Here is a 25,289-nt window from a genome sequence, read left to right on the forward strand (position 1 = left end):
ACAATATATTACACATTGACATTTACATCTTCAGTTCATAGCAAGTCCACAGAGAGTGCTATTCCGAAGCAGCATCGAAAGAATCGTCATGTCATTTCTCGTTATTTAGCATATATACAGAGATGAGGCGCCCTTGACCTCCAGATGTCTTCCTTCTCTTCTATGTACACGAGATAAAATGACGGCATCTGCTTAGTTGCCGCCGAAAGGGCCACCGGGGATGGCGACGGCGCACGAGTAGGCGGAGAAGGCGCCGAAGATGATGGTCTCGGCGGTGTCGGCGCTGTAAGCGGCATAGGGAATGTCGCAGGCGGCAGTGCTGAGGGAGACGGGGTTAGCATTGTTGATAAACGAAGCAGAGTGGAGATGTTGGTGTTGAAACTTACTTGTAGAGATCACAGGCGTGGCCGGCCTTGATCTTGATGGACTGGACGATGGGGCTGAAATGACCATTGTTAGTTTTCTATTTGAATCACAAGTTAAAGAGAAAGCTTACAATCCAGTGACGGGGTTGCAGGCGCCAAGAGCATCGTCAGTGCCGCTGATGTCAAAGGTGGAGCCCTGGAAGTTGGGCTCGGAGTAGAGAGTGGCCTGGTTCATTGTTGATTGCGATTGTCAGCTCATCTCTTTGTATTTCTTTGACTTATTTCTGCTGGGGATTGAACATACCACGTTCTGAGCGGCGGCGACGCTGGCGAAGATGAGAGAGAGGACGGAGAACTGCATGTTGGCGGTTGTTTGGGGAAGAAGAATTGGATTGTATCTTTGGCTGTTTGGATGAAGAGCTAGTTGTTGATCGACAGGAGATTTTCACGATTTGAGGCCGGGTGCTTTATCAGTTTTATATGCATCCCTCATGCGATTGCTCTCCCGACTTCCGAACCGCCTCTCCGCAGCATACAGGGAGATCTTCGTATAGCGTTTAGCGCATTCACATACTGCAGGTAATACTCATGGTATATGCTTACGTTGTGGTAGTTCGGGTAAAATTCCGATCCCCAGCCACGCAAGAAATAGGGACAGACGAGGTAAACATGTCCACTTGCTCTTACCGAATCGGGGTTTCCAGATAGTAATCTGAGGTGCAGAGTGGGATAGTTCATCTTACGCCCTGATGCTGTACGAGCATTCAAAATAGGAAGGGTGAAATAGAATACGATGCGTGCGCTCCTTTTGTCATGATTACGTGCAAATGGTTGGGCAGACTATCTAGTGTATGGATTATGCGGTACTTTTACCTTGATGCGAAAGAGAAGTAGAGGACATTGAGCTGCCAGCAAATCACATTGTTTCACAAAAGAAGGATAACCCTTCTGTGTGCTGATGATCATACTATCGTCTCGCGAATAGCCAACTGCCGAATTGAACCGCTGCAGGGATGCGGGCTGATGATTGGCACCTACCGGAATAAGCTTGATTTGTTGTCCTGGGGTGGTTGTTTGTACAAATCTTATGTACTATACTCTGACCTCCTTAATATAGGTGGGTAGCATATTACTATACATAGGCGGGCAGTACACAATGGGCTCTGGCAATTCGATGATTAGTAGCCTACTGGAGAACCGTATGACACTGCATGTTTTGTACGTAGATGTGATTTGGTGAGGCCGCCGGGCCGATTGGGCTGAAGGAGACTGGAAGTCAACCAAATGGGTGAAAATAGAATTAGGTGTAGGAGGTCATATACAACAAGGTTCGGTGGAATATAGACCGAAATCAAGAGAAACTGGGGAGATATTTGGCATCGACCTCGCTACCTTCATGATGTCTTGGCATCTCAGAGAGTACGTTACCGCGCCATTGGTGGAACAAAATCGCCTCCTTACTGAGGACCTGCGGCCAATTGATGGCAATGAAGCTGAGGGCATAAGTAGTAGCACAGCTAGTTGATCGATTCGCCTTACCAAGTTTCCCAGCTAAGCGGGAAAATACCCGACGGTATCCTAGCCTTTCGAACGCCCATCTCAAAGAAATCCTCTGTGAGACTGCATCTCTCAATGGTGGAACCATCTTGGATCTCTGTTCGGTTAGACTCGAGGGATATGGAGATATTGGGCTGGGCTGTAAGATGACAAAGTAGCATCAGCCCAAGTCGCATTCAGCAATAGATGGACAAATATAGAGCGGGCTTGAAATCAGGCAATAGCGATTATGCATCTGCATTCCAAAGGAGTAGCAACTTGTTCCTAGAGTATACATGGGGCAAGGTAGAAGAAAAGTACTTGGTCAACGACGAGCTTTGCAGATCACACCGACAATCCAGGACCTCCAATGTTGCTTTCCTAAACTCATCCCCATGGAACTTGATAGGGATTAGCATTAAACAGAACGAGTCGCTTACAATGCCGATCCGACGTAGTATTCCGCGAAATAGCGTTCGAGAGGTTTTTCCACCTGTCTTGTTCTTTGCGTTCTTCAGCCCCTAGGCAGACAATTTTTGTACTATGCAATGCCAATGTATCAGCAAACACTTGCCCTTTTGGGTGAGTTCATGGGGAACTTGATCAGGGGGTGAGAGATGTGGAAGAGAATCGAGTTCTCCAATGAGTCTATCAGTCGGAAATACTTGTAGGCATGTTGTAAGATGCAATGTTGACAGCTGAACGACAGAAAGAGGAAATCCATGCGGACCAACCAATACAATCAATTCAAACTGTATCTCAACGCAGCTACAGACTCCGCAACAGCTCCCGTTTTTTTCTTCTTCGCGTCTGCTATTGCTTGGCGTGGGTCTGCTACAATATCGCGTTCGCGTTCTGCCGTCCAAATTATAGGCGGTAAAGCAACTTTTTTTTTTTTTTTTTGGGAGGGGCACTCGCTCACCGCCCGCCAAAATTTCTGCCCGCCCACCCTCTATAAAACTTCGCCCGCCGCTCGTTCTTTCGATTTTCTTTTTTCTTTTCTTCTTCACGTCGACAATACTTCAGTATGTGCCACCCCTACCTGCAGCAGCATGCTTCTAGAGCAATCGTCTAACCTTGTTTTCTTTCACAGGAGAATCATTTCTATAGTATTTGTCTCTTGCTTTGGTTCCCAAAAGAGCCATCGAATCCACCCTGGTTGATGATTGTATATCCTCGACACCCAAGAGTGAATTTTCTGGTCCTCTCGCCCTGTCCGCAAGGATGGCGGTAGTTGCCTCGTGCTTCTGCTGTATAGAGAGTTGTTCTCTTGATGATCTCGACCCTGTTCGTGGTCTTGCCTTCGGGCGCATGGGCAGGGTGGGTGTTGATGGACGTCTGACAGGCTTCTTTTTCCTTTTCATTGCACGTTGGGGCTTGCCCTGGATGCGAAGAAGACGAAGATGCGACTGTCCTATTGGATTTGGTACTGCTGGCACCGCAGATTGGCAGATTTTTTTCTTTTCTTTTGAGAAGACTACTGTTTGAATACTATCAGGGATGATATCGGACCGCAAAACTTTTCATCATAGCACAACCAGAGACAAGGATCGCGATAGGATTTTTTTCTAATGCTCTCAGGTATGAATCCATAAGAGTTCGTTGCTAACTCATTCCATTGCATGAGAATTCTAGAATGCCCACATATCCACCGCGTCACAGACTCGAGCTTTACAGCGATTGCAACTCCCGCGGCAGCCATCACTGACCTATCGCACCGATCCAGCTGCTCCAATGCATCGTCGCTGGCAACAAATATGCTGAAGATCTAGCCTACTTGTCGGCCACAGCGCTCCTGCAACCGGTAGTGATGGCTCACCACACCACCGCTGCCTGTCAACAAATCAGCCTCGGCATAGGAGCTTCGCATTGGGTCACTGAGGCTGAAGCACGCCTGCTAGAATGTGCGACGAGTGGGGCAAGTCATTGATGAACTGGTGATGTTGTACCTGCACCAAAAGTCCCTTCTAAAGTGCAAATACGAGCAAGCGAGAAGTGAAAAAAAAAAGAGACCGGCAATGATCCCCCCCCGCGCGTAATGATAGCGCCGTGTGCTCCTCTGCGCTTGCCTGAAGGGTATTCACGAGCAATGATGCTGCCTCAGTGGTTGTGTTCCAGCATCCCAGTGGTAGCAGCAGTAGCGGCGGGCTGGAGTGCTGGATAACAAAACTGGGATGCTGGATACTTTTCCCTAACATTACCACAAATGCGACTTTGCTGCCCAAACCACCCCCGCAAGTCATCATCTGCTTACAGATCGTTATTTTTCTCTCTGCCCTCTATGCCTTGATTTACGTCAATTGGGTACTCTTCTACATTGCCATGCGTCGCCTCAAGGAACGAATTCGCCGCTTGAAGAGAAAGCCTCAAAATCCAGATAGCGGTGTATCGACAGCGCCGGACGGCAACAATGAAACAGCCGCATCAGCTCTATCCAACGTCACACCGGCCCCTCTTGTTGTGGACAAATCTGCTGCAAGTTTGCCCGAACACCTTTGGGATCGAGCATATGACGAACTGAAAGCAAATGAGGCCGAGGCTGCGCTGGTAGAAGCATACGAAAAGATCCTATCTCGCCACATGGAGCCTGAAGGCGACATGGATGCGAATATAATTGCCCAAGGCAATCCAGGCGCTAGAAGAGCCCAAATGGACCGACTTGTCACGTCCGGATTGGCCAAGATAAAACGAGAAACCAAGATAAAAGACAGTCTCGACAAAGGTGTGCAAGTCGTCCTGTCTGCCAAAGACATCATTAGTTCCGCAATCCAGACTGTCCCACAAGCTGCTCTTGCTTGGACTGGTGTATGCGTGGCACTGGAGGTAAGGTATCAATACCTAACCAGGCAATACGAGAGTCTAAATCGGCTAATCTGCTGGATATTTCTTAGCTTTTTGGTAACTCGACGAGTGTAACCAAAGCCAATCGCGATGGTATCGACTACGTTATTCGGAGAATGGAGTGGTATTGGGAGCTACCTGATGCCATCCTAAGGGAGAATGCCGGTGGCTACAACCATCTCTCCAAAATGAAAGGGGGACTCGAGGCTCAGCTTATCGGCCTCTATAAACTGCTACTCTTGTACCAGATGAAGAGCGTTTGTTCTTACTACAAGAATCGCGGACTTGTTTTCCTACGTGATATTGCCAAGCTGGACGATTGGGACGGCGATATCAACGCGATCGAAAAAGCCGAAACGCTTTTTAACAAAGACTCTGATGTGCATCGGAAAGAGAAAATGAATGCCAATCTTGAGCAGATTGTTACTTTTGTGAAACAGAAAATGACAAAAGAAGATTTACAGTGTTTCAAAGACTTGGGCATCACCAACCCGATTTACGACAAGAAACGCATAGAGAGCACAAAAGGCGGCCTGCTGGAGCAATCTTACCGCTGGATCTTGGACAATCCGGATTTCCAACAGTGGCGCGACAATGAAGAGAGACGGCTGCTGTGGATTAGAGGAGATCCGGGCAAGGGCAAAACCATGCTTCTCTGCGGGATTGCTAATGAGCTGCGCAGGATAGCAGCCTCTTCTGACCTTGTTTCTTATTTCTTCTGCCAAGCGACCGATCAACGCATTAACAGTGCCAATGCCGTCCTATGGGGTCTAATGTTTATGCTTGTCGACCAGCAACCAGCGCTCATGCATCATATACGCAGCAAATACGATGCATCTGGTAAAGATCTTTTTCTAGGAGGAAATTCGTGGTTTGCTCTTTCGGGGATATTTTTAGATATGCTGAAGGATCCGGCTCTGACGAACACCTATCTGCTCATTGACGCCCTTGACGAGTGTGTTTCTGATCGGGAACAGCTATTAGACCTTGTTGTCGAAAATTCATCGGCTTCATCTCGTGTCAAGTGGATTCTATCAAGCCGGAACTGGCCCGAAATTGAGCGTCGGCTAGCTGATTCAAAAGGCCTCGAGAGAGTCAGTCTCAGCCTTGAAGTGAACGCCGACTTGGTATCACGCGCTGTTGATGCTTATATCGAGCATGAGATATCACGACTCCACCTGATAAAATACAACCCAACGATCAAAGATCAGATGCGGCAGCAAATGCGGCAAAAAGCTAACGGAACCTTTCTCTGGGTCGCTCTCGTTGTCAAAGATCTCCGGGACAGACAAGATGCAGAGTATGAGGATCCTTTACATATTCTGAACATTCTTATGGAGATGCCAGGAGATCTTACGAGTCTTTACTCCATCATGGTGGATCGCATTGACAAGCTCAAGGGAGATACTCCTAGCCTTTGTAAAAGAATTCTTTCAATTGCGGCTCTGGCATCTCGGCCACTGAGCTTGGCAGAGTTAAGAATCTTGGCTGGCTTTGACAACAATCGTATCAATGATCAAGCGATGGAAAGATTGGTCAACAAATGCGGCTCATTTTTAACGATTCGCGGTTGCACGGTCTATTTCGTCCATCAGTCAGCAAAGGACCATTTGATCCTGGACAAGCCAACTCAGCCTATCATATTCTCGTCTAGCCATGGCAAAGTTCATTATACAATCCTTTCCCACTCGCTACGAGCTATGACTTCAATCTTGAAAGAGAACATTTATACGCTTCCATATCCAGCGTCGTGCATTGATGAGATTGAAACTCCAGATCCAGATCCCCTGGCTGCTATTCGGTATTCTTGTGCCTATTGGATTGATCATCTCTGCGACGGAATATCCGACAATTGCACTCCTATACATCAGAACTGCCTTGATGACGCTGGACCGGTCTTTGTGTTTCTTCGTACGCATTTCCTCCATTGGCTCGAGGCTCTGAGCCTTCTGCAGAAGATATCAGACAATGTCATCTCAGTAAAAAAGCTGCAGGTTTTATTAAAGGTTAGTCTATAATTGATTGTAAACATTGATGTCTGCCATGAGCTTACCATTTTAGGCACAAAGTTCCAAAACACAATTGGCTCGTTTTATACATGATGGGTACCGATTCATTCTATATTTTATCAGAGCAATTGAGATTGCACCCCTTCAAGTATATTCTTCTGCGCTTCTATTCAGCCCGATACAAAGCCCAGTTCGAAAGGCGTTCGATAAGTCTTTCCCACCTTGGATTCACAACAAGCCTATTGTGGACGAAACATGGAGTCCTTGTCTACAGATCCTTGAAGGCCATAGCCATCATGTTGATGCTATTGCCTTTTCAGGGGACAGCAAGCTGGCCACAGGATCATTTGGTGAAGCAATCAAGATCTGGGATGTAGCTACAGGTGCGTGCCTCCGCACACTTTCTGATGACATTCCCGAAGTATATTCACTATGCTTTTTCCAGAATGATAGGCTGGCCTCTGGATCGCGTGATGGCGCAATTCATTTCTGGGATTTAGGTGCTGGCACATGCATTCAGACGCTTGAGGGTCATGAAAAGTCGGTAACGTCTATATTTGCCTTGTCAGATAACAAACTGGCCTCGGCATCAGCCGACACGACAATTAAAATCTGGGACATAGCCACAGGCGCAATATGTGTTCAAACACTCAGGGGCTATACTGGATCAATGGGATCTACAATCATCCTGGGAGATGATAAGCTTGCCTTGGAATCAAACGACCGGACGATTAAGATCCGGCATTTATCCACTGGTAATTGTGTCCAAACACTCAGGGGATTTGGTAGCTCAGTGACATCTATAGCCGCCTTGGAAGATAACAAGCTAGCCTTAGGATTGCGGGATGGGGCGATCGAAATCTGGGATATAGCGACAGGCGTATGTGTTCATACACTTGAAGGCCACGAAAGACGAGTGACATGTTTAACTGCTTTTACAGATGGCAAACTAGCCTCGGGATCCTACAAACCGATAATCAAAATCTGGGATATAACGACAGGGGTATGTGTTCAAACACTTGAGGGCCATAGTAACAACGTGACAACTATAATCGCTTTAACAGATGGCAAACTGGCCTCGGGATCACTAGACAATACGGTCAGAATCTGGGATACAACTGCAAGTATAAATGTTCAGACGTTTGAAGGCCATAACAAACTTGTAGAGTCAGTGGCCTTTTCAGGAGACAGGAGGTATATGGCTTCAGGATCAGGTGATAAAACAATCAAGATCTGGGATACAGCTACTGGGATGTGTGTTCAAACACTCAAAGGCCATGGTAGAATGGTGGGATCAGTGTCTCTCTCAGAAGATGGCAAGCTGCTAGCTTCAGGATCAGATGACGAAACGGTCAAGATCTGGGATACAGTTACTGGGATGTGCGTCCAAACACTCAAAGGCCATGATGACAGGTTGAGATCAGTGGCTCTCTCAGAGGACGGCAAGCTGCTCGCTTCAGGATCATATGACGAAACGGTCAAGATCTGGGATACAGTTACTGGGATGTGCGTCCAAACACTCAAAGGCCATAATGACTGGGTGAGATCAGTGGCTCTCTCAAAAGATGGGAACAAGGTGGCTTCAGGGTCGTTTGGTCGGACCGTCAAGTTCTGGAATACAGCTACAGGCGAATGCGTACAGACGCTGCCCGTCGGTATATTTACTCAGCTTTCCTTTGATGAGGGAAAGGCGTCCCACCTCCAAACCAACTTTGGGATTCTAAATTTGGACGCAGGGCCAGTCGTCAATAAGCCAAGATCGTCTGTACTTTTCACAGGCTATGGGATAAATGCAGCCGGCTCGTGGATTACAAGAGATGGTAAACCGTTACTTTGGCTCCCCTTGGACTACCGACCGACAGCTTCAGCTATAAGGGGATCGACGGTTGTTATAGGCAGTTTCTCAGGCCGTGTCTGGATGCTGCAGTTCTCAGAACAAGATGGATTCTCAGTATAGATATTTTCCAACTGCTGGTCCAGAAAGAAAAAGAAGGACTTCTCAAACAAGAGCACAGCTTTGTCGACTTTTCGCACCACCTATATTAATGCAGCCTCCATTGGTCACAATTTTGGTTAAATCGCAGGAATTCTAGCTGACAAAGGCTTTCTTTTCGTTCTTCTTTTTTTTTTTTTTTTTTTTTTTTTTTTTTTTTTTTAAAAAAAAAAAAAGAGATAGAGAGAGATGACCGCTGCATGATAGCAGCCGTGGTGGTAGATTAGTAGTGACGGAGAGATTTTTCTGACCCTGCTTCTCGAATGAGCTTACATGGATTTACTGCTAACCAGTTGCCGTATGTACAAGCTCAGTCCTGTGCACAAAGAAACCCAGCGAGCTCTTCATTGCCCTCCATCAGACCGTTATGCTGTGAATAAGGCATTGGCCAGGCACTGCATGCTACTCTAAAGTGTTCGGCTGTGAGGGCCATGCGTCTGTGCATTTATAAGCGTAGATATTGCCATAATCCTACAACAAAATCGGGCATTCGCCAATGGCCCGGTTAGCTCAATCGGTAGAGCGTGAGACTCTTAAGAGGGACACACGTTCTGATATCTCAAGGTTGCGGGTTCGACCCCCGCATTGGGCTTTTCCTATACAAAAAGATTGAAGCGGCGAATGCCACATTTTTTTTTGTTCACGCTGTCGAATTTTTTTTTTTAACTTTTTTTTTCTTGGTGGCGTAGTTTTTCATGGCGTCTTGCCGGGTCATTGCGCTACAGGGGTGCGGCCAATCAGACTCGCCGCTAAGGACTAAAAAGGCTTTAGCGCCGATCAGAACCCAGAGATTAAATCCACACTCCGAGGAAAAAAAGACATGACTCTGAACACTGAAAAAAAGGCAAAAAAAATCTGGCGTTCGCCGTGTCAATCTTTTGAATTTGGATAGGAAAAGCCCAATGCGGGGGTCGAACCCGCAACCTTGAGATATCAGAACGTGTGTCCCTCTTAAGAGTCTCACGCTCTACCGATTGAGCTAACCGGGCGTAGACGAACGCCTGGTTCTTGTTGTGTTCCGTCGGGCCAAATGTGCCCTATATACGATGGGCAAGTGCTGGATCATGTTAATCATGTTGCCAAGGTTCTTTTAATTTCCATTAATAGATAAATATCTATATCTTTCTCTTCTTGGCTGTAGTGATGATGTTATATGGTAATATAGTAGGCCACAGACATTGCTATTCCACGTTTGTGTAGAACGAAGCAGGTGTCTGACCTCCAGTGGACACTACTCAAAGCAACATTATTGGAATAAGGCATTTGCAAATGAAATCAAGTCACAGAGAGCAATAAGACCCATAATTCCTCTTGACATAAATTGTATTGTCTGGTTATTTTTATTCTTTTGAAGAAGTGACAGACTCTTATATGTACCTATGTAGATAATTCATCTCTTCCCCAACTGACCCTGTCCCTCGCTGGTCTCAGTTGCTAGGCCATAGTAACAGTAGATTAAACCACTAAAGTCCCCTAGTTATGACTGTCAAACCCGGGAAGGTCATTTCCGTCAGGGTATTTGCAGCAGTAAGGCGAGTCCTCGCTCGAAGAGTCGATGCAGACCTGCCACTCTTCAATGCATGTGGCGAATTCCGAGTTTTCGTAGCTATTCATGTAGCATTTTGCCCTAGCGGCATTGCACTCATTGATAGCCTCTTGATACTGTCCCTCGGTTCCGCGGGCTTCCAAGTCTTCGTTGCTCTCGAAGCGGGCTTCCAAGGCGGCCTGGAGAAAATGAGTGAGTGAGTGGAAATGGTGACAAGATTTGAAACATTTCGGACGATTTTTGTGACTTACGGCAGCAGCCAGGGGAATGATGGCCAGAAGGATTGAGAAACGCATCTTGGAGGATTGGGTTTTTTTTTGGTTGTTGTGAAGGGTTGCTGTGGTGGTTGTGGAGGACAAGATAGGGAGGAAAGAGAGATGCATTATATAAGGGAGACGCCAATGAGGTTTGTGAGAATGAGCACCGATATTGCCTCTGGTGGCATTTGCTGAGAGAATAATTGTAGAGTGTTTGAGGCATGAGTATATGTGAATAAGGGTCTGTGTGTATTGTAAAGGAAGGAGTGCTTATTGAGATGACTGCATAGTGGTTGAAGCGTATATCGGCCAAGCGTCTTGGCTAGAGGCGTTGCTATTGCTAACCAATTTCATACCAAATATATACTGCAACCTTGACCTTTTTTCTCTTGCAATGGTGCAGGAGATTGTATTGGACAGTAGAATCCGAGATACATGACCGATTGCGAGTATAATAGAAAGTCTTTGCACACGGACCGCATATGCAACGTAGTGCGGCTAGTAATATGTGTAGCTCCCCGCAAAATCCCCCACGGAAGTGATCACATAGCTATCTTTAGGGGTATTACAAGGTAGAGTGCGTAGCTCGGAGGAGGCCTCTGTCCAAAGGATCCAATTGCAGCCTCTAATTCAAGTAAACGGATCTCTGATAGTCTAGCCCACTAGATGGGGCCTTTCCAGGTCAATTAATATCCGTGTATGGTCCTGATAGCGGCCCTGCGGCTTACTGAGTACATGTAGTCTATGTTGTGTAGCGAATTCCGTCCCGTTGAATGCCTCAATTGGTTGATTCAACAATTGCGCCGTTTGCCCCGTGGCACTTGTGCCTCTCTTACCACAACTTGAAGCCGCCAGGCACCTTGCTCTGGAACACTCCGGTCGGGTCATACTTTCTGCTGACTTGGCGGAGGAAATTCAAGTTGTCGACCCCGTAAGACGCCAGCGGTGACTGATGCGGACCTGCATAGTTTAGATACTCAAACTTCCGCAGCACTCCTTTCTGCTCAGCAACCGTCTTGACAGCCGTAAAGGCGTCTCGGCCTTTTCGGTAGATGACATCGTTGGAGCTCGAGTTCGGCCAGAGAGCAGAGATGAGAAGGACTGTTGATGTCAGAGTCAGGCCTATGGGCAAGTGCAGTGCAAGTACAAGTACAAGTACATTGCACGAGAAGATTTCGGAGCGAAACACTTACTAACGCCATTGCCATCCTTGGGCTCCAGCCCGAGAACATTTCCTCCCGTGGCGGCGGAATGTGAAAGCATCACAGATGGAAGAGGCTCAAAGGCAAAGCTCCATGTGATACCACCGGCAGGATTAAAGTCATGAATGGATTGATTGAGAGCATTGAAAATGCCCAGCATGGCCTCGCTCGAGGTTCCAAAGGTTATCGTGGCGAAGAGCCAGTTCCTATCCACCACAGTCTGCATTAGGTATATCCGTCCTCTTCATTTTAGTAATTGCAGCAGCCAACTTACAGTGGTGGAGTGGGATTCTCCGCAGCCAGCGCAGCCACGGCCGTGATCTCGGAGGTGTTGGAGATGCTTGGCACGGCCTCGAGGCCGCTAAAGACCTCCGGGTGAAGCACGGGCTTGGTGTAGCTGGCCGAGCCCGTCACCGACCACGCCTTGGCGGCTGAGGAGAACAGCAGATCCGCCTGCAGGGACACGTAGGGGTCAAAGTTTGGCGAGGCGGCGATGTCGGTGAAGGCGTCAAACACGGCGCCGACCTGGGATACGTCGTACGAGATGGTGTTGACCGACATGTTGCCCTGCGCAAACGTCGCCAGCTCATAGCGCGTGACGACGCCAAAATTGTTTCCACCCCCCTTCAGAGCGCGATACAGGTCGGGGTGGCTGGTCGCGGAGACTGTGGCGAGGGTGCCGTTTGCGAGGACGACCTGTTTGGCAGGTTAGAGCGCACAGCAAGAACATAGAGGGAATGACAATTTGTAGATACCTCAAACTCAACAACACCATCAGATGCCCACCCAACACGCGGCGAGAAATGCGAGATGCCACCGCCCAGGAGCAGCCCGCCCACACCGACGCCGCCGTTCCTTCCACCGGCCGCAGCAAGATTGAAACCGCCCAGGTAGCCGTACACGTCGCTCCAGACGGCACCAGCACCGACGGCCACCGAGCTCTTGTCGTCGCTCAGCACCGTCGCGTTCAGAAACTTCATGTCGATGGTGACACCGCCTTGGATGTTGGCAGCGCCCCCCGGCCGGTGTGTGGCCGCCGCCCTTGACGGCGAACTGGCATCCGGGCAGTCGTGACTGTGACGAGGTGAGGATCGTCACAGCCTTGGAAACATCCTGTGAGGAACGTGGTCGGACAATACAGGCTGGCACAAGAGAGGACTCCTGGATCGAGAAGTAGTCAGTCGCGGCGAAGGGCGTGGTGGTGACGATGTCGCCGAGCGCAGAGGCGAGACGAGTGCACTGCGACCAGTTAGTGTTCGTGTTGTCAGGATGGTGAAGAGAGCATCTTACGCAAGTTTCGTATGAAGCTGCGGATACGGCAGCAGCCGCCGCCAGCGCAGTGGCCGTGGATGATTCTGCGAGTCTCATGGTGTTGGCGTTTTCTCTCTACTGGACTGGACCGGACTCGGGCAAGACTCGTAGAAAGAAACAAAAGACGAATCAGCTGCCCTCTCACGCAGACCCCATGGTATATAAATGCCAGATCATCCTCGAGAATCCGTCACCGCCCTCAATCCTGCGGCCAGGACATGATTGTAGACCAGGGATATTCGGCCCGTGAAGTGTGTTTAGCCCCAAAACCATTCGGCCTCTCTCCTTAGTTTCGGTGCGCGTGGAGTTGACGTTTAATCAGCTCCGGGGAACTGCCATCAAAATCAATCGAGGCCCCGCTTCGGTCAGACTCTGTGCCTGGGAGATGCTGTGGATTAGTAGTTATGGGCGCACGGGAATGGACACATACAATCAAACATATGCTCGGGTATTTCAGTTGGCCGTTGACTTCACCTGCTTTGTTGTTTTTTTGCGCTCTCCTGCCACCATCTTAGTTCCACGCACTGGTACGATGGCCATCGTCTTATTCAGGGCCTCCAGGGCTGGCTTTTACGGCTGTACGGCTCAACTATTTTAGGCCTCCAGTTCCTCTCCACTCCCCCGCGGGGCGAGCTGCAGGGCCGACCACAGGGCCGGATATAGGGCGGGTGGGTGCCGCGACAGGGGCAAGAATATCAACCTGATCCATCCATAATCTAGTCGGCCATCGCCTGGTGCTTCTTGATGGCGCTCATGCCTCGATGGGGGTCACAGGCGATTGGGCAAGGCATTGAGCAAGTGCCGTGAGAATGGCTGAAAGTTGAATGAAGAATTGTATCTGATCAATGTCGTAGTTTGAAGCCATTGCTAAACGCGACTCTTAGGCTCGAGCATTGTGAGAAATTAGTTCAACTTGTGTACAATAACCAATTGCAAGGAAAAGATTCTCGGGACCTTTACGGGCCTTATATATTTCAATGTTACGTATAGCAAACGGAAAAAAATTAACAAAGCCCGCTTTCTTCCCTGTTGACGCACGAGTCTACAAATACTACCAAAAGATCACATACTTGGTCGATGATTTACCCCATGCCTCAATTACCCAAGGGCCTTGCTATAGGAATCTACGTTGAAGAGACTCGTATACAGTACCGGGGCAGTGTACACCAATGCATCGCCTATAAGTAGGCGGAGTTAATGAGGCCAATTCAATCATTCTTAGAATAAGTTAAAATAAAATATGCAATCTGTTGAACCTAAAACCTAAAATAACCAACTAGCTTGCTTTTGAGACTGACGTATGGTATCTGTCATATATGTATGGCACACCATGAAGATGGACAGAGATCCCCATTTCCATCAAATAAATGCCAAGTCCAAGAATAGAAAGCTAAAGAAAGAGTGAATACCCAAGAGAAAATAAAAGAAAGAAAATGAGTGAATACCGACTCCCGTATTGACCATCCAACTTACCCACCCACGTGCTTTTCGTTTAGAGGACCCTGCTTTGGTGGTCCTTTCCCTCATGCTGAACGTTGTTAGGGGTCCAGTCCAATGATTGATCAATTGCGCCGCACTTCAAGAGCGTTAAAGCGATCCAGAACACAATAAAACCTCCGCTTCAGTTTCCAACCACCTGGGCTACAGAGCTCCCTATAAGCATCCCGCATGATGAGCTCCGTCGAGCACCCGGGGTAAAAGACACCACACTCGCCGACCGTAGCCGGGCCGCCATGCTCGAGCCATCTGTCGCTGCTCGTAGGGAAGAATGGAAATACATCTGCATGAAATGGGTCGACGCCGGGGACGTCATACCTCGAAGAAGGGCCATACTTGACAAATGCAAGAATGGCGAGATAGGCTGTAAAGATGCGCAGGTAGTCGACCGGCGTAACGAGGGGACTCTCCCTGGCAGTTCGGAACATTTGCCCCGCGTTATAGACGTAGAGCCGAGCGTGATGTGGTACACTGGCGAGTTCTAGGATAAGCCTTTGTTGCATTACAGGTAATTCTGCGTGGTGGCTATCCGACGGGGACGAAATGGCTGCGAGAGTGATGAATCTTATCGCATACATGATGCGAGTGCACAGGCCAAAGTGATTGGATTGGTAATTCAACTTGAACGTGGATAGCATGCTATCAATTGTGTGGTTAGCGAGGGCCCGGCCGAGATGGAACGTTTGGCTGATGAAAGGTGAGAGAGAAACTTACTCATAATCATCAACGTTCCTTGTGGTCTGAAGGGTGGCGGGCGACTGGTTATAGATCGAGGCCGACTTGCCCAAATAGCTGATACTCCAAAGAAGCTTCATCTGAATGCTTGAGAGAGAAGACGTCAGGTGTAAATTGATTTCTCTAGCACTAGTGATTGTGTTATTCTGCTGGTCAGGGTCCAAAAGGCCTTTCAGGAGCCTTTCGAAAATATGCGCGCAAAGGCGTTTGGTCCACGAAGACGTTGTCTGAGGGAGATTGAGTCTGTTTAGCGTCAGGGTTATGATACTAGAGACTTCTGGTCCCTGAAGGCTTGCGTCTTTCGAAACAAGTTCAGCCCAAGCATACGCGTTTGGAGCATTATAAAGTGCATCCTCGCAGGGGAATACTGTAGGCAGATGGCCCAGCGCTATAGCACAAGGGCGGCCAGTGAGGAGTGAGAGGCTGCAGTCATACTCAAACACCATCCAGGCCACTCTAAGTTTTTGCTCGTGGTTGACCCATGCGCACCATTCTATGTATACTGCATCAGGAGTCAAGGAAGGCGGAGGCATTATATCGTTGGGGTCAAAGAGATTGGGGCCCAGCAGGTTCTGTGCTTGCAGGCCCTGAATCATGTAACTGCGAACTCTGTCCGCATGCTGATGAATTTCATCGTGGCCAGATCCAATCAAATATGTCTGGTGAATGCACAGCGCAGCTATATATTCAATATCTTGGTGTTGCGGAGAGCCGTCAGTCTGCCAGGCGTTAGCATGTCGTGCTTGTAAGAGCAAGTCAAGCCACACGAGAAAGGTTTAGACTCACCAGACGGCTTATTTCCGAGATACATCGTTCATTGATGTAACTCGCTTGTCGTTGGACTTGACTCTCTTGAGTAAAGGTCGAGCCAACGCAAGCCATTGCGCTGACCAGCGCCATAGGATAATCGATGAAACTCCATGTAGCAGTATGAAAGACGGGCTGATTTGGTTGCCAGTACGAAAAGTAGTTGGCGCAAAGCTGATTGAGCAGATTCATTGCAGGGAGAAATGGCGCCTGTGCTTCAACCGCCTCATATATACGTGGAACACCACCAACATCGAAAAGGAGCCCCAGGCTTTCCAGGGATACTGATAGCACGTCGCTTGGGAAATGGTAGCCGCTGAGATTCATATCAATAGGTCTCAGCCAGAATTGGTCACTTAATGGGGAAAAGTTGGGATCCTCATACTCAACAATTTGGTTGTAAGGCTCGTGTCCCTCAATGGGAACCAGAAAGTCAATCCAGCTGACATTGCCTGTCTGGATTGCATTTGATGCTGGAATGGGCGGCATGTGAGCCACATATTGCGGACTGAATACAGTAACAACCAAGTCTGGGGGAGAGCTAGGAGGGTGGACAGGATCGATAGGCGAGTAGTTGACTGGAGGTGCGCTCTGCATCTGCATTCCTTGTTCCCAAGATACAGGCGGTCCGAAAGCCGAGCTAGGGCTCCAAGATGGCTCTGGGCTTGGTATCTCACGGGGAGGCTGAGGCGTATCGCCTTCAAGTATGCCGTTCTCATTTCCCATGCTTGCTGACTGATGATATTGTTCGTTGTGCCTTGTCAGATCGGAAGGAGAATCAACTCGAGTATTACATGTAGAACAAAAGAAGAAACAGCGAGTGGCAACGACCGGAGTAGCAACAACTTGCTCAACGCGGGCTTGGCCAACAGTCTTCGACCGAGATCTGGATCCGTTGGCTGGGCTAGCAAATCGACGGGGATCGTGGTTGAAGTCGTGGATTTGACGGTGATGGTCCAGGTCTGCTGGGCTGGCGTATGCCTCGGAGCACTTGTCACAGCTGAAGATGGCAGCCATCTGAGGGGAGGGCCGAGAAACGTAAGCCGTCATACTTGCCCTTCGTACCATATTAGCAGCGTTCATGAAGACGGAATAGCAAGCCGCAAATGTATCATACCTAGGTACCCTGAGGAGTAGACCAGAACAAAATCTCCGATTGTTTGCTCTTATCCTGCCAAAGCAAGGCAGAAGAGGCTCAGGATGGTATTGGAGATGGCTGCGAATATGGCCGGATGCTTTGGTGAGAACAGAGCTGGTGGACAGAGCAAATACAGGTAGTACCAACCTAAATTACCATGCCAAGTACAGATAGTACAGATCATTGGCCCAAGGCTGAGAATCAAAGCCGATCGAAGTCAATAGGGCAAAAGAGATGCTGATTCTCCCATCACACGGTGCTTTGAGAATCAACAGAAGGGCAAGTATCAAATGGCCGTGACATCGGCCCACCACGTCTTTTATAGTCATCCATCTGCCCAGTAGTCGGAGAGCAGCCGATCAATGAGAAAACGCATTATCCTGGGACATCAGGCAGTACCTAGCGGTATCACGATAGGAGGTAGCAGTACCAACTAATGTAAGTAGCACCAGGGTCAGCGAGCTGCGGTCTGCTGCCACCTGCTACCAGGTAGAGAGAGCAAGTGCTATCCGGCGGTACACTTTTCCCTCTCAGCTGCTTCGTATCCGCCATGGGCCTCAATCTATTCCTGCATTGGCACGCTATGCCACTGTCTTATCTTTCCAATTGGGCAAGAAAGGCCCCGGCTCATTAACTGTACAGTACAGGTCGCTAGCATACGTGCTGTGCTGCTGCAAGAGTGCCCTATGCCAGGCAGGAGGGAAATTGGGTGCCCCCATGCACGTGGGCCACTAGAGAGGCCTGAAAAAAAAAAAGCAACACCACAACACTCCCTCTCCTCCTCATTCCCTTGCATCAAGTACCTACATGGTCAGGGCCTGATGCACCTCGACAGCTCCTATTAGGCCTCCAGCCTCTTGCAGCAGCATTAGCTTGGCTGCCGGCAACTCTCCTTTGCAAGCCACACGGTTACAGTGGCTCCACTAGCGTGCTGACCGGTCGGCGTGATGGAGGGGGAGCAGCAGCAGCAGCAGCCGATACAACAAGAAAAAGAAAAGAAATGGCTCCATCTACAGAGTACGTGCCCTTAGAGGACCAGCGGCAGCGGGTTTCTTTTGTCTCAGTGAGTGAATACTACCCGGAAGTGCGGCCATGGCGCCCTATTCTGCCCTCTCAAACTGACTTGCGTATGTAGTAAATCAAAGATCCCTGGCTCTCTGCCCTGTTAGCCCGCCAAGCTGAAATCCGAAAGCTGAACATTGGAGCAAAGAAATCAACAGAGCTCCTGGCTCGCTGGATTCCTGTCACAGCTGTCTCCGCAGCGATGCCGTGCCGGTGCTAAGCCTCCGTGGTACTGTACGGACTGCATGTATAGCGAACCATCATGGCACCATGGGCTACATGTAGGTATGTACAACAGCAGGCTCGGCAGCCTCCATCTCGAGTTGCTGTACTTTCGGCCACGATTGCTAACCACATGAAAAAAAAATTAGAATTCCCAGTGTGAGTGCTGCTACCCCCACGCGGGTTCAAGAAAATTAGGGAATAAGCCAACGTCTGCCTTCCATCCGAGCCAGTCGCTTTATCTACGGTATCTTGGCTATCCACAGACGTCCTATCATCGTTTGAGAGGCTCTTACTCCTACTGCTACTCGCTACCCGCTATTCTCATCACGCCAGGGGCAAATGGCCAGCCCCAGCCCACCATCCGACAATGGCTCAAGGTTTGCCTGAGAAGGACCTATTGCAAGCTGCTGGTTATCTCTTTGGCTCCAAAGCCATTTGCTTGCGGCCCTGCTCATCAACGGCATTTACGACTCGGCCGCTATAGCTAATGCCTACCACAGCGACCATGGCAGCGGTTCAACTTGAATGCTTCGGGTCCAAAGTAGCCTGTCCTTCTTTGGTAAGAAGGAAATGCTCGTACAAGATACATCCTGACCTAATCGTACAACACGAAATAATCTTGGCCGATGTAATGGTACATCTAGGACTGCGTCCCGGTTTGGCTGATCACTGCTTCTTTTGAGCAGACTCCCACTATGTGATAGTGAACGACACTAAGGCTTGGCAAGCGGCAACTCATGGCCAACTCAACATGCCTGATGCTGGCCGAAATACTGCATATTCCTGTTACACAGACTGTGGACGCACATATGCCTTTTCAATTACGAAACACTTGATAATAGATTGGCACTAGCCAATTCTATGTATGCGACGGCCGCAGCTTTTATGCCTGAATATTCATTGCAGAGCAGTGCTTCGTGGGTTGGTTCGATCCCAACAATGGTCAGATATGTGATCCGGATCAAGCACTTCTCTGGCGATGCTTATTAGTCTATCGTTGGAGCACAGCAATATGGCTCTTTGAAACCCGTGCCTGGGCATAAATCTTGCAGTGGTATGTATACGTTCAGCTGTTCTCGACACCACAGTCCGGCTGTCATCTGCTCAATCAGTTCGGCAAAATATGCCTTCTAAGCACAAGTGGTTTTCAAGCATGTTGGGCTCGGACAAAGATTCAAGGATCCTACTTAAGAGACCATCTGGCAGGTGTGCCCCATCTACCCTCTACAAGGCAGCTTTGAACGCAGCATCATGGCATTTTGCTTGAATCATTTCCCACTGCTTCTCAACGAACTTTTACGAAATGGTATACAGAGGCAGTGGCCGCGAGAAGCTAGCTTTGCTCATAAGCTTCCTTTCTGAGGATAAACACTACCCACCATTGGGGTTATCAGTCTCGATTCAGACGGAAGTGCTTTTGGGTAAATCAGACCTTGTCATCATTCAAGTGGCGGGGCGTCAACAGCTTGCTTGTTCCTCTACGAGGTCGTTCAGCCCCCTACACTAGCTTTTATTGCTTTTGCCGAAAGTCATGGGACATTAGATCGGCAGTTTTACACAGCAGGTGTCCCCTTATGACCATGACGCCCCATACTTGATATGCAATTCGAAATTGCGGGTGGCTGAGGAGTCCGCCAATTGGTTTCATTCGTGGTTGGTCATGGGGCAGCAACACTGTGTTCAGACATGGTTTGATTCGCGCCGGATGCGCCCAAGACGGGAATTCGATCGAGATCAGCAATAGTTCGAAAAGAAAACAGCATTGGTATATACAACAGCCTAGACTTTCGCAAGGATGCATGGCTCCATGTCGGCGAATTGAGTGGACGTGGAACAATGTTCTACTGCTACTACCAGCTCTACGTCCACGCCTCGTGTTGCCACAGGCGGAGACATTCAACCGCTGCGAACGAGTCGTTTGTAACGATACGTGTCACCGTCTGTTCTAATTTATTTTGAAAGTGAATGGTGACATACCATTCCTCGAGCGCCAGCCAACCTCCTATCAAGCTGTCGCCGTTTCAACTCTTCAACTAGTCGAGAAGCTATGAAAATACCCTCAAGGCTACTTGCAACAGCTTTCTAGTGCTCTCCATAAGACCAGTTACTACTCAAAACGGGGATTGTGATGCTGTTAGATCGACGATGGCTTTCCCTTGCGGGTATCATGAAATTTCCTTTCCATCAAGTCGGATTCCTTGGGCTACTCGGCCAGGGACGGTCAAGACAGAATAACAAAGCGCCAAGACAGCGGTACTCTGTAATACCTCATGTTGATTGTCTCAATATATGAATGGGTATTATGCAGCGGCCACTGGCTCATGTTCTCTGCGGAAAGTGCTTCCCACGTTCAGCAGAAGCAGTCAGCATAGATTCAAACATCTCAGGCCAAGAACACCTCTAAATTTCAGAATGGGCCTAGCCGAAAGCCCGCTGCTCTTTTGGCTTTGAAGCGGTCAACGAGTACGTCAAAAGATCAAGCAGCAAATAAGAGGGGACAATTTGAGAGGAGCATAATAAATGTGTAATGTACCACTTACATCGCAAGCCTGGATCACGCTTGATGCTCCCTACAGCTCTTCCGGATCTCCCGACCTGTCATTTTCAACAGTAGTAAAAGTACTCGCAATGTCTCAGACACTGCTAGTGGGCAGCTGGTCTGGCTACAGATGATTGGGCATGGGCATCGGGGCCGGGCACTGGGACGTATTCAGCCAGAGCCTTGCGCTTCTGTCTCTCATTTTCGGTGAGCAAGGATGTACGCCACAGCTGAGACTTATCATACTCGACTTCAAAAGTCAGACAGTCATCGAACTGTGAGAGTAATGCCACTCGATTTCATTACAAGAAGATTTGGTTGAGTGGTTCAAAGCTCCTAAGCTTGCGCGATGAGATGCTCTTGACAGTATGAGTGAGTGAGGCTCTAACAGGAAGCCCTTTCAAACCGCTGGCACGAGTGCGAGTACCACTACCGGTACTACATGGATCAACAAAAACACCCCAGTTAGCGTTGGACAAGAATAGAAATGCTCCGTACACCAGACAGCCTTTTGCTTCGGGTTCGGGCTCGGGAACGTGGCGCTCCGAAGCGCCTCTATGGAGCAATGCGGGATGTGGTCTAACCGAATCCTCCATACAGAGCCGCACTATATGGTCGTTTGGCGAGCAAAAGTTCAGCATGAGACAAGCTAATTACGACGAAAAGGGGGAGCAAGACCCTACTGTAAGATGGCAAACGACACTGCAAAACACAATATCTGCTGTGCTATCGAGCGGCGTGCCACCATGGCTATGCCGTACTACGATGACTCCTCTTGGATTCAGCAGCGTCTCCCAGAAGCCATGATACTACTGTCATCTCTATGCAGGCCTCCAGCATGATGGCTAAGAGCAAATACACTACAACAATACAGTTGCCCCTTATTATCAGCCCTACTGAGGTAGGCTGACCTGCGTGCCTTTCCTATTAGGTGCTGTGGCCAGTATGCGAATTGTTTTTGTCTCATACCACCGAACGAATAATACACCTTGCCAAAAGATGGGGAAAGATGGAGATGAAAAGAAAACCCACAGCGAGAGGTGCTGGGTTCCCGGTCTCCTCCACTTCCATCGAGGGATTGGGGAACCATCATCATCCATCTTGAAAGCATGTGACGAACCACAGGCACGGATAGCTACAGCAAAGGAGTAGATCTCCTGCCATACGCGAACCAGGTCTCGGGAAGAGCGTTTGAACAGCGGCTGGTAGCAGCGCTTCTCCCTCGGACAGCTGGGACAGGGGCCACGACCTAATTATCAGCCCTAGACACGCTGCCAGGCGTAGTGTTACGAAGTAGCGAGATACTGCTAATAGTAGTATTGCTGGACTCCACGAGATGGCCTTGACGCGAATCGATCTCTACATCCTTGTTCGTTCCCAGCCATCGGCATGGGTGTAACGGAGTGCTGGAACGATGGACACGGCCTTGCTAGAGACACGCCGCGGCACCAGCACAGCACTCGGCACAAGACAGTCTAGATTGATACCCACGGCCAAAAGAGATATTGGTGTGTGAGGTATCTATGAAGTACTACTACGTTATTGATGAGAACAAGCGGATACAGTTGAGTGGACGAATAAACGCTGCAGCTACTACCGCCTGAGTGTGACCTGTCAGCTATTCTCAACTTACTGGCACTTATTCCCGCCACTGGACGCTGGAAGCTGGAAGCTGGGCGCTGGGCGCTTAGCAAGCAGACTGATTGCCTTCCTAGCCGGACTCCAGAGCGTCAAGTACCTGTACCTGCTTGACACTCTGTACATGCAGCAGGACGATGGCTGGGAAAGCAGGCTGGCGCTCATGAGATGTCACGTCACGTCACGTCACGCCAGAGGAGCCCGGGATGGCCGTCTAGGATCCCCGGCCGCAGTGCAAATTGAGTGCAGGGCCTGAATCATCCAGACGACCAAGGCAGCCCGACTACTGACCAGCTGCAGTCTGCTATACATGGTGCTGTAGCTCGAGGCCTAGTGGCTGGATGATGTGAAACGTTTTTATTACGAGCACGAAGCAGCAGGTACTGCAAAGGCAGTGGTATTGGCACCTCATTCGGCGTGGCGGCCGAGCTGCAAATCAACGCGTTGGCCCATCAGTAAGGTTTGGAGAGGCTGGCGCTATTGAGAGTCTTTCCCCAGCAATACCCGGGGCAGCAAAGGGCCCCCCATGCTATGCTGCTCGATAGCAGACAAGAGAGGCGAGCTACGCGGCAACAGAGCTACTACTTGGTAGTATGCCTTAGCCCAAAGTACATTGCAAATGTAGGTACCTACTTACCTATTCAGGTACTGCATGTAAGGAGGCACGTCACCCAATGCTCTTCTGTTTCTTCCGTCCTTCTTTCGCGTTGCACACCGCCACCACAGGGCAGCAGCTAGCACAAGTACACAGCGGCATGGCGTGCCAGCACATCGGCGCATGCAGCTTCATTTAATGGTGACACTAGCGCGGGGAACTGGCCGACCACGGGGTGAGTGTTACACGAATCGAAAAAAGCAAGGGCAAGGAAAAAGAAAAGAAAGAAAGGGCTCAAGGCGGCCTGGTGAAAGAACGGTGAGGAGCGGTGGTGTGATGGTGTCTGTGGTGTCTGCGGTGGTGTCTGTGATGGTGTCTGTGATGGTGATGGGCCAAAGTCTCGGCCGAGAGGAAACGACCAAGTGCCAAGCCAAGGCTTCGGTGCCATTCTCTGGCGTCGTCCACCGGGGAGATGCTCCCCAACCCGGCGAAATTGAGAATCGGCATCAATGACATCTCAATATCGCCGCCCACCACGCTTTACGCGCATCCAAACTAGAAGAGCGCAATACACGTACCCAGTCCGCTGAGCTCTCTCTGGTATTGCTGTGCCCGGTACCTGAATCTAGCTTGCGCGGCGGGCCGAAAAGGCACCTAGTTCTGCCCGAACTTACCCATTACTGCGGTGCCTGTAAACATACGGTTAGCGGTGGTGGGGGATGGTTCTAAAACGAGGCTGAATCTTGATCACTGCTGGCTTAGCGAGAGGGGCCGAAAAAATAGGGAAACAGGAGGAAGCGCGAGGGGCCAGCGGCCTCATATCGGCCATCACTTACTGGATATGTCCATCGCGCGCTAAATTCGACTCGAGAAGGGCGAGGAAAGAAACAGGACAGGCGAGGGAGAAGGAAGCAAGAAGGAGCTGAGAGTCGCAGACGGGCGAGGAGACGGATCAAGAGAATTGCAATCAAGAAGCTGATGCCGTGTGAGGTGCAGCATCCCACCAGCGTTTGGTGCATCCGGGCTGCACCGAATGAAGAGCAGCACAGCAAAAAGTCTCGAATCTTGAGCTGGTCTGAGCGGCTCAATATCCAATATTTACTCGAACAGCGCAAACCATCACCCACTATTTGGTCATTATGTGCCAACATTGCGCACTAGCAGCCGCTCTTGGTCGGTATTTGCGACCATGTCCATATTAGAGTTCCAATGTTGATTGATCGCTGCACTAAGAGGCGGGAGCTTGGTGTTGGCCTCCATCCTCATCTGGCTCGCCGTCAACTTTCATTTTCGACTTTGCAACGCGAGCCTCTTGTTTCTTTTTCCCATGCCGCCCTCGACTTACTAGCCGCACTCCTCTGCGCCGCAACTCTCGGCTGAACCAGCGTTTGATCTTGTCCTCTCTGTACCAGGTCTTCTTCTCTTTTAAAATTGCGCGGCGTCTCTCCCACGTCAAAACTGGGGAGTCGTTGGGCCGTCTGTCGCGGAAACCGACCCGGCATCGAGACCAGCGAGCTCCCTGCATTGGTAGTCCTGGCTGCGCCGCCCCATGGGGCTGCTTGGTGTTTCTCGACACCGCTCCCGGCGATAGTATTAGGCACTGGGCATCTGAAGCTCAGACGGGCAATCCACGCCGCCGTCGGTGTCTCAGAAGACAGCCAGCCACCGGCCGCTTGGGACATTTTTTCCGAGATCGAAAACACCTCGTCACAGTCTCTCGCACGGCGCATGATATAAGAGTGCCTGGTCCGCCGCCACTGATCCGCCACCGATTAGTGAAAAGCCTATTTTGCGAGAATATACCAGTCTACGCGTTTCTGTGTTTCTTCTGTTTCTTCTGTTTCTCCTGTGCAACGCTCATCCATCAAACATCAATCTCTCTTCATACAACTCTCTATCCATCTGCTACTACAGCCTACCCGTCTGTTCCTACAGCCCTACCCGTCTGCTTTGGCCCTCGTCACCGGCAAGCGGCTGACTAAGGCTTAATCCA

General features: G+C 49.6%; 6 protein-coding genes and 2 non-coding genes across 8 annotated transcripts; 2 read left to right on the forward strand and 6 right to left on the reverse strand.

Annotated features, from left to right (window-relative positions):
* Positions 1–192: 192 nt before the first annotated feature.
* Positions 193–958, reverse strand: TrAtP1_001855 (uncharacterized protein; the record flags this gene model as incomplete). The annotated part of the gene is made up of 4 exons (XM_014085239.2): positions 670–958; positions 497–591; positions 387–440; positions 193–319 (listed from the first exon to the last, which is right to left on the reverse strand). Exons 1-4 carry the CDS (start codon positions 724–726, stop codon positions 193–195), a joined length of 333 nt encoding a protein of 110 aa, XP_013940714.1. The 5' UTR covers positions 727–958.
* Positions 959–3,699: 2,741 nt separating this feature from the next.
* Positions 3,700–8,854, forward strand: TrAtP1_001856 (uncharacterized protein). Its single transcript, XM_066111189.1, has 3 exons — positions 3,700–4,724; positions 4,793–6,748; positions 6,804–8,854. The coding sequence occupies exons 1-3, from the start codon at positions 4,224–4,226 to the stop codon at positions 8,706–8,708; spliced, it is 4,362 nt and encodes a 1,453-aa protein (XP_065967262.1). The 5' UTR covers positions 3,700–4,223; the 3' UTR covers positions 8,709–8,854.
* A 389-nt stretch (positions 8,855–9,243) lies between these two features.
* TrAtP1_001857 lies at positions 9,244–9,336 on the forward strand. Its single transcript has one exon. It is a non-coding gene; the product is annotated as a tRNA-Lys (tRNA).
* A 304-nt stretch (positions 9,337–9,640) lies between these two features.
* On the reverse strand, positions 9,641–9,733 carry TrAtP1_001858. The gene has a single exon. It is a non-coding gene; the product is annotated as a tRNA-Lys (tRNA).
* Positions 9,734–10,217: 484 nt separating this feature from the next.
* Positions 10,218–10,586, reverse strand: TrAtP1_001859 (uncharacterized protein; the record flags this gene model as incomplete). The annotated part of the gene is made up of 2 exons (XM_014085762.1): positions 10,218–10,469; positions 10,542–10,586. The coding sequence occupies 2 exons, from the start codon at positions 10,584–10,586 to the stop codon at positions 10,218–10,220; spliced, it is 297 nt and encodes a 98-aa protein (XP_013941237.1).
* Positions 10,587–10,824: 238 nt separating this feature from the next.
* Positions 10,825–13,573, reverse strand: TrAtP1_001860 (uncharacterized protein). The gene is made up of 5 exons (XM_066111190.1): positions 13,040–13,573; positions 12,505–12,988; positions 12,024–12,445; positions 11,741–11,955; positions 10,825–11,648 (listed from the first exon to the last, which is right to left on the reverse strand). Exons 2-5 carry the CDS (start codon positions 12,727–12,729, stop codon positions 11,380–11,382), a joined length of 1,131 nt encoding a protein of 376 aa, XP_065967263.1. The 5' UTR covers positions 12,730–12,988; positions 13,040–13,573; the 3' UTR covers positions 10,825–11,379.
* A 1,049-nt stretch (positions 13,574–14,622) lies between these two features.
* TrAtP1_001861 (uncharacterized protein) lies at positions 14,623–17,182 on the reverse strand (the record flags this gene model as incomplete). The annotated part of the gene is made up of 3 exons (XM_014085761.2): positions 14,623–15,196; positions 15,272–16,011; positions 16,079–17,182. 3 exons carry the CDS (start codon positions 17,180–17,182, stop codon positions 14,623–14,625), a joined length of 2,418 nt encoding a protein of 805 aa, XP_013941236.2.
* Positions 17,183–24,524: 7,342 nt separating this feature from the next.
* TrAtP1_001862 (uncharacterized protein) lies at positions 24,525–24,821 on the reverse strand (the record flags this gene model as incomplete). Its single annotated transcript, XM_066111191.1, has 1 exon — positions 24,525–24,821. One exon carries the CDS (start codon positions 24,819–24,821, stop codon positions 24,525–24,527), a length of 297 nt encoding a protein of 98 aa, XP_065967264.1.
* Positions 24,822–25,289: the final 468 nt, after the last annotated feature.

The sequence above is a fragment of the Trichoderma atroviride genome, chromosome 1 (genome assembly GCF_020647795.1).
Source record: "Trichoderma atroviride chromosome 1, complete sequence".
Classification (NCBI taxonomy): Eukaryota; Fungi; Ascomycota; class Sordariomycetes; order Hypocreales; family Hypocreaceae; genus Trichoderma; species Trichoderma atroviride.